The 8,603-nt window shown below is 44.2% G+C and overlaps 1 protein-coding gene across 1 annotated transcript; it reads right to left on the reverse strand.

Annotated features, from left to right (window-relative positions):
- Nucleotides 1-5,303: 5,303 nt before the first annotated feature.
- LOC107373593 (piggyBac transposable element-derived protein 4-like) lies at nucleotides 5,304-7,500 on the reverse strand. The gene is made up of 3 exons (XM_015941722.3): nucleotides 7,109-7,500; nucleotides 6,850-6,903; nucleotides 5,304-6,721 (listed from the first exon to the last, which is right to left on the reverse strand). The coding sequence occupies exon 3, from the start codon at nucleotides 6,651-6,653 to the stop codon at nucleotides 5,439-5,441; it is 1,215 nt and encodes a 404-aa protein (XP_015797208.3). The 5' UTR covers nucleotides 6,654-6,721; nucleotides 6,850-6,903; nucleotides 7,109-7,500; the 3' UTR covers nucleotides 5,304-5,438.
- Nucleotides 7,501-8,603: the final 1,103 nt, after the last annotated feature.

The following is an 8,603-nucleotide window of genomic DNA, read 5'->3' on the forward strand; positions in this document are numbered from 1 at the left end:
AATCAAAGTGGCGCTTGCCACCTGTAGGTCCTCCACCAGGGGGCAGTAGACATGTATAGGACTGGATGAGACAGGTTTCTGAAGAAGGGACTAATCCTGATACTCCATCAGGATGGTTTAAGGCCAGAAGTGGTTTGATGGGAATTTTTGATGATAGATTAATTTTCTGCATTGAAAAAAATATATATTTTTAAGCTTTCTGTTGTAACTAAAATGTAAAACAATTAAACAACTTATGTAAAATATAGTATAAGTTAGCCGCAGTTGAATGTAACATTGGATTTTTTTTTTTTTTTTTTTACCGTGTCCTGTCTGGCTGTGAAGCAAGCAGAATTGATGTCTGAATGCTGGTGACAAGCCTTACAGATTTATTCTCAGGTGGAGCATCAAAGCGTTTGCTTTTAATGTCACGCCTGATACTTAAAACTTTATTGTTATTGTTGTTGAATGCTTTGTAATTCCGACCAGACACGGAGACAGAGGTGAAAGAGAAAGGAAAAGAAAAGGTGGAGAGGGGGAGGGGGGGGGGTGTTCTACAAAAATAAACAATAATGAACAAGAGTCTGCTTCTAGACCTGCAGAAAAAGACAAAAAAAAAAAACAAAGGGACACAAAAAAAGGGACACAACAACAATACACCAAGATCTACCTATCACTGCGTCAACTTGATGAAAAAAAAAAATATATATATATATATATATAAAATCAACATTGCTTAACTGAAGAATCACGATAATAAATCACAACGCATTAAGTGCCCACCATAGTCTTAAGACCTGTGTTTAACGTGCCTAAGCCCATACTTTTGAGAGCACCTGTGTGTGTACACGCGCTTGTTTATTTAAGGTTTTTCTATAGGAGCGCCCAACAGAGATTGTGAGGGACCACAGATCCGCCCCCCAAAGATGCGCAGGAGACAGGGGGAGCTCCAAGTCCCAGAGATCCAGGCGCTGCCCCAGAACGCAGGTATCCCAAGGAGACTGCAACCAGGAAGGCCCCCGCCCCCCTCGAGAGGCACAGAGGATCGCCCCGGGGGGCCACAACCAGCAGCCGGCAGAGTCCCTGGAGATATCAGCGGCAAGCCCACAGGCCCGCCCGCAGCCTCCCACCCCCTAGCCGGCCGAGCCCGGGACCCAGCGACCCAGGACCCAGGGGCGACCACCCCCGCCGGGGACCCAGCAGAGCCCAGGGACCCAGACCCCACCAGGCAGCCTCCGGGATCTAACAGGCAGATGCCAAAATCTTAAACCCCCAGACCCGGTTGCCACGAACACTCAGGCAGACCAAGGCACAAGCCCCCACACCAGGTGTGGCAGGGGGAGGGGGGACAGAGATCTATATCATCAAGAGAAGTTCCAGGAGAGGGGAGGACCCAAAGGCCCCACCTGACATATACAGTCATACACAAACACAGTCACACGCTCCCTCCCTCATGCTCACACATGCACATACAACCCAAGACTTACAAAAATGCACGCCGGACACCCACTCATGCTCCCCATACACACCCTATTCACTCTGGTCCCGGTACTGCTGCACATTGGGTACAACCATCACCGGTAACCAGAGTTTGACCCTTTCTGCTGGGGTGCTGATGAGCAGGCTCCCCCGCCCAACGCTGAGCACAGCAACCCACCACCCCAGGCCCCAACCAGACGGCCAGATCTCCCTCCTAGCCTCCAGCCCCAGGAAGCCTAGCAACAACAGAGGTGGCTAAGACCCCTAGTCTCCCTCCGCCTGCTCCAATATAGTGTTGTGTGATCATGAGGTGTATTCCATGGCTGTGGTGAGTGGGCAGTGCGGGCATCATCCAGTATATGCCAGCTGATGCCACTGCACCACCCCACTTACACCCTCAGCCATCAGTGTCTAAGTGCGGTTTAAAATTGGAAGTGGGCACCGGCACTCGGGAGGAGGCTGAAATATCCCCCTGCCAAATGCCGTTGAATGTGCTCACTCCCAAGGCCCTAAGTGTGTGTTTGTGTGGAATGTCGTCAGTGGAAGTGTATAAGGTGCAAATAAAATTGGGGGGCAGGTTGCCACAGGCATGCGGAAATGGGGTCCATACCTGCACTCCCTGACTTGCCCACCCCCCAAGATCCTATGTGCATGTTTGTGTGATGATGTGAGGGAGCAGGAGGAGAGGAATATGCGGGGATGGGGAGGAATGGCTGGTTGGGCTTCGCCCTCCAGGGAGCCAGCTCCCCTACTGGCCCCAATAGGCACCTCTGTTGTCAAACTGCCACCCAGGGCATGGAGACCCCAGCCCATCCTGCCAGGGCCCAAAGCAGCCGCATTACAGAGCCTCACGGAGTCCGAGGGCACCAACCCAGCCCCACCCCAGCAGAATATCTATGCCCACCCCTGCATTTGCACAACTTCCAGAATATATAAGACATGGGACATCCAGGTAAGGTTGGGTCCTCCCCCTCCTGGACCTCCCCCTCCCCTGTGATGGAACGGCAGAGGAGCCAAGGTCTACCTGAGGCCCCCGAACCCGGGCCAGGCACTGCTGCGTGTCCCTGCCTTCTTCCCGGCAGCATACATGTTAGGACCCAACCCCCAAGGCCCCGCCCAGATCCCCACACGGGGCCGGCCACCCCCAAACCCGAGCCCCCAGGCCCCCACCAAGACCCGCCCAGGGGTATTGCAGCCGCCAGGCAGTGACCCATGGCCGCCGCCAAGATCGCCAAGGAGCCCCACTCACAACCGCCAGTAGTCCACCCCCCGAGGCAACCCAAGCACCTCCAGAGGGGGGCAATGGCCCCCCAGTCCCAGACACCCCCAGTGAACCCACCTCCAGGGAACATCCGGGTACTCCAAACTCAGACCCCCCACCCCCCCACCCACACCATCCCGCAGGACAACATCAACGGCCCCCCACCCTCGCTATGTGATGGAACCGATCAAAGGAGCCCAGAGAGATTCATCTGAAGTGGAAGCAGAGGCTATATCAAGTGCAATATGATCTAACAAAAGATTTCTATACTGGTTAATGCAGAGACTTTCTCTATTTTTCCAATTCAAGAGGATAGTTTTCTTAGCGATGCATATGCCAGTCAGAACCACGTGAACCAAAGATGTTGCAATCGGGACATCGTCCAGCTTCCCATTGGATTTTTGTAAAAGTTATTTTGTTAAAACTTACTGTTAATACATTTGTTTGCTAGATAACACATTTTATGTGTTATGTATTTTCAGGGATGTTTGTGAATGTTAAGTCATTTTTAAGTTCCACTTCTGATGTTATCCATTTAATCATTATTCATAAATTTGCTCAACTTTTTCTTTTAGTCATTTATCATAATAAATATTCAGCCATAAAATAGTTTTAACTTTAGTTTGTTGTTTCCCAGCTTTCCTCCTCTTCCAGCTTCCAGTGATGCTCCGAGACTCCATGAATTTGTTTGGATAACGGCTTGGATGTTGAGTATCAAACTGTATGTTAAAAAGCTCATTTATAGTTTGATACACAGCACAATAAGCCGTTTTAACCACAAGACGTCAGTTTGAAGCCGTGAGAGTGTTTCACTGTTTTGTTTTGTTGATGTGACGTTCCCATGACACATTGCACACTTTCTCCCAGTGGTCCTGACACTCGAGAGCTCACAGCAAATGTTTCCGCGAGCCGCTCCATCCACAGCGTAATGACAGATCTGCAAGAGGCTAGCGTGTTTTGTCAAGTTATCCAAGAGCCTCTAAGATCAGAGGCAATGATACACCCAAAGGGACTAATTTGTAAGCTCGTAGCCCTCAGAGATAAACATCACGCCCAGCGTCGCTGTCAGATGCTTTGCTGTAGATCACGGTGTGGGATTAACCCTGCTTTGTTTCTGAAGTTTAAATAGATGCACAGGAGACATTCTGATCCATTAATGATAGGAGTTATCACACACACATACTCTATTGACAACCAAGATCATTCCTTGAACTTCTCTACACTCGCCATGAAAGGATTACACTCATGTTTTCACACAGTTTGGTTCATGAACTTGATTTTAGCACCTCAGGTGAACCAACCTGAGCCTGAAAACAGGATAATGTGTAATAAACAAAAATAATTAACAAATAACGCTCATATTTGTTATTTTCAATGTATTGATTCACAGAAACAATAATACTTCTGTGTGTAAGGAAGCAGAAACAGCTCTCGTTTTTGGACCTGCACCTCTAGCTGGCCAACAGAGATAAAATACTTATAATATTAATATTTAATACCTGTCCCATTCAGGTAAACTTACTTCTCCATTTAGCAGAGCTTACATCATTTAAATTAGTTTCTCATCAAACAACTTTGGCCCTGTCGAGTTAATTAAAAAAAAGAAAAATGAAAAAGTGCTGCTGGTCAAAAGTGTGAAAGGAATGAGAAATATTACAAGATATAAACTTCATGTTAGTCCAATTAAATAAAACCATTTCTGCTTTTACATTTAAAGAAAATAACTTATGCAACTGATTTTCTAATATGTTTAAAATCCAAAAATACTCATGGCCAAAAACAAGTCACTACCTGGATTTAGCTAAGCAAACAGGTATGAGCCACCATTACTGCATCAATCAGCTGCACAAGGTATTTAACTCATTCACTGCCAACCGTTTTCTGATCACTAAAGCCCCTCACTGCCAGCGATTTTGAGTATTTTTACTGTTTTTTGAAGAGTCACAGAATATTGTGCTCTATGACTATGCAAACACCAAAACTACCAAATGAAAGAGTTAACTCTCTTCTTTCATCAGGAGAAAACGGCTCGTTTGAACCCTTTTCCGTTCTTTCACAATTTGCTGTAGAACACAGGTGGGTTTCACCAGAAATGCCTGTTTCTGAAATGTAACGCAGTAAACGGTCTTTGACACTAATATACTTAGCTTTTTTTACACCTCAGACACCCCAAAAGCAGTTACCTTGGGTAATAATAGTAAAACCAAACTATAAAATGGTTTTTGACAAGAAATTTGATGTTTATTCACAAATGTATAACAATAAATAATCATTTTTGTCAAAGGTAACAATTTCATTTGCAGGCATGCAATCTTACAGAAAGTGCTGTTGTAGTTATACCCATGTGTGTGTGTGTGTGTGTGTGTGTGCGCTTCTACCCCTGCACAGAGACAGAGTATCTCACTGTGGTGTGGTAATCTATATAACACTGTCCTGCGTGCAAGGAGACACAACAGACTTTGCACATCATTTTCGTCTCTCTGCGAGTTCCTCTGCGTATGCAGACCCTACATCTTTTTGTTGGTCTTGACTTCTTACTGGTGGGTTTCAGGTAACAGTTTGTGTCTGCCAAGGTCTCCATCTAGCCTGCTCTCTGGGTCAGTGTTATAGGGTGCTCTCAGAGTATGTTTGACATCCTCCAAGTCCCCATCCTCAACACCTGCTCCTTCCTCTTCCTCTACCTGTTCCCCCACCTCACTCCCTTTCCGCTCGTGTACCTTCAAGGTCCAGGATTCACTACACTACGAATGAACTTCAAAAGTGTGTTACATCCCCCTGGGTTTCTGGCTCGGTACAGGATATAGGCGTTAAACATGCACATTTGGAACAGATAGGCAACAAACTTCTTGGACCAGTTCAGCGACCTGCGGATGAAGGGGTAGTGGGAAATGCTTTGGTCCAACTTATCAACTCCATTCATGTGAGAGTTGTATGCAACAACACACTCTGGCTTGAACTGAGCAACCTTGTCTTTGTGCCCCTTCTGACACACATCAACTTTCTGCATCCCATCTTGGTGGCAGGTTGTCACCATCTTCACTAATCGTTTGTCCTGCCATGCTACTACCATGACTTTGTCATTGTGCTGCACAACTTTATCCCCAATCCCTAGATCGGTTTTTACCAAATCCCTGATGACCTGAGGCTCCCCCCTATTCTTCCTCAGTGTTCCACAGACATTGGTCTGTGCTTCCAGTAAGCGCTCACACAATGCTACAGAATTGTAGAAGTTATCCATATACAGTGTATAGCCATGACCTGAAAGGTGATCAAGAAGAGAAAACACGGTGTCTGGCAAACTACTACCTTCCCCAAAAAAAGGCCTCATATTGAAACAATAACCTGTGGCAGAGTCACACAATATGTAGGACTTGATTCCATATTTCACAGGCTTTTGTGGGTTGTACAACCTGAAAGATAAGCGCCCTCGCCACAGCATCATACCCTCATCAATGCAAATGTTTTTGTCTGGCTGATACATCTGCTTGAATTTTTCCACAATGTTATCTAACACTGGGCGGACTTTGTACATTTTGTCATTCACATCCAGATTTGCATCGTCATTGTAATGCAGAAACTTCCATAAAATCTGAAACCTGTTCCTTGACATGGTTTTGCTGAAATAAGGTGTGGAATCCACCTCATCCACACTCCAGTACATTTCAGTGCTTGGTTTTTTGACATAGCCGGTCAGGAAAGTTAGTCCAAAGAAAGTTTTCAGTTCTGAGACTGACACTGGCTTCCAAGCATTACCTCTGCTATGTTGTGGTAGGTCAGCGTGTGCTTGAAAATACTGAATTGCATACAGATTGGTTTGATGCACAACATGATCAAGCAGCTCATCAGTCAGGAAGAGCTCCAGGAACTTAGCTGGCACATCACAGTCTATGTCTGCAGCAGCATCTTTGGGTCCAGAGGTTGCAGTAAAGAGCATCTTGTTGGGTTGCCAGCCAGCGTCATCCCAGTCCAAATCCTGCCCTCGACTCCTGCTTGATGCACGACCTGTAATCACACACACACACACACACACACACACACACACACACACACACACACACACACACACACACACATTATTTATTTATTTGTTTGTTTTTATATTTATTTATTTGTTTGTTTGCCTCTCTAACCTCTTTTCTTTGCAGTACTAGTTGTGGCAGGGGGAGCTTTTCTGGGTGCACGATCTGTAGATTGAAAATATCTTCAAATAATAATCAAAAATCAAACGATTTCCATTATAAATCTGTAAAGAAAGAAGCTGGAAACAAGTGTTGGGGAGACTGTGACATTCATGAAAGTAGGGGAGACGGGAAAGCGGGGAGAAAAGAATGACGCGATCACATCAAACAAATAACACAGCCGTTAGCTGTTAGCTAGCTGTTACGTTACCTTCTTCATTTTTTCTTTTATCGTCTGGTGAAGAATCTCTGCTGCTCCCGGTTGGTCCAGACGGCAACCATTCATCTGAAGAATCTGGGTCAGGTTCGCTAAAATGATCCGAGTCGGAACTGTCTGCTGAAATCGCTGTCTGTAGCTCAGATGAAACATGTTGCGGCGTATGCCTTTCGTCTCCGCTTGGCCCGGGTTGGTTGTCATCTTTTCTTTTGATAGGAACACGATGCAAAGTGTTGCTACCGCGTAAGACTTTGTTGAAGTGTGAGCTGCATAAGATTATCTGATTTGCGTCTCGCCTTAGGCATAGTGGCTTCCCAAAACCAGCTCCTATTTCATGGATCGGCTTCTTCCTGATCACGTGACACGTCACTGACGCACACACAGATGAAGATCATTTTTAGATGATTGGTGTTTACTGTCAGGGTGCGTGAGCTTGTTCCCTACCACCTCCCGTTAAAAAATGTAGTTGACGACTAAAATCGTCATTGGCAGTGAACGGTTGTATTTAAAATGACGACTTTAGTCGTCAATGGCAGTGAATGAGTTAATACAACTGGTGTACTGAGCTGCTTCTCATTCCATAAAAGAGCATGTGGAAAAACACATCTGGTGGTCGTGGAAAAGATGTTAGTCTGTGTGAGAAGGGTCAGATGTTTTCTCTGCTTGATTCATGCCAATGATCTAAGGAAATGCTGAACCTTTGTACAGTGGTCAAACTCCATCATCAATGCAAGAAAAAATAATGCAACACTGGATGGAAATACATCTGCTGACATTGCAGAAGTTTATTGAAACAGCAACACAAAAAATGTGTGCCTTCAGCTAAAGGTGGTCCTACAAATTATTGGAGTGTGTGATCTTTTTTTTGGATGGAGATTTGTCCTTTTGGCCAGACAGTGAATTTGCTTAAAAAAATACAATCATACATTAGAATGTGTGATTAAAATGTATAAAATCATCATACATTAGTTTGTGTGATTAAAATGTATAGTCTTCATACATTAGCAGGTGTGATGAAAAAAGTGTAAAATCATCAAACAGTAAGTTTCAATAAAATGTATAAAATCATCATACATTAGTAAGTGTGATTAAATCATATAAAATAATCATACATTATTAAGTTTGATGAAAAAAGTGTAAAATCATCATTCATTAGTAAGTTTCAATAAAATGTATAAAATCATCATAAATTAGCAAGTGTGATTAAATTGTATAAAATCATCATACATTAGTAAGTGTGATGAAAAAAAAGTAAAATCATCATACATTAGTAAGTTTGAATAAAATGTATAAAATCAGCATAAATTAGCAATTGTGATGAAAATGGTGTAAAATCATCATACATTAGTAGGTGTGATTAAATCGTATAAAATCATCATACATTAGCAAGTGTGATGAAAATGTAAAAAATCATCATACATTACACCTTTTTCATCACATTTGCCAAAGTCATTGTATATTATTAAGTGTGATTAAATCATATAAAATC

This window comes from Nothobranchius furzeri, chromosome 15, assembly GCF_043380555.1.
Source record: "Nothobranchius furzeri strain GRZ-AD chromosome 15, NfurGRZ-RIMD1, whole genome shotgun sequence".
In the NCBI taxonomy this organism is placed as follows: Eukaryota; Metazoa; Chordata; class Actinopteri; order Cyprinodontiformes; family Nothobranchiidae; genus Nothobranchius; species Nothobranchius furzeri.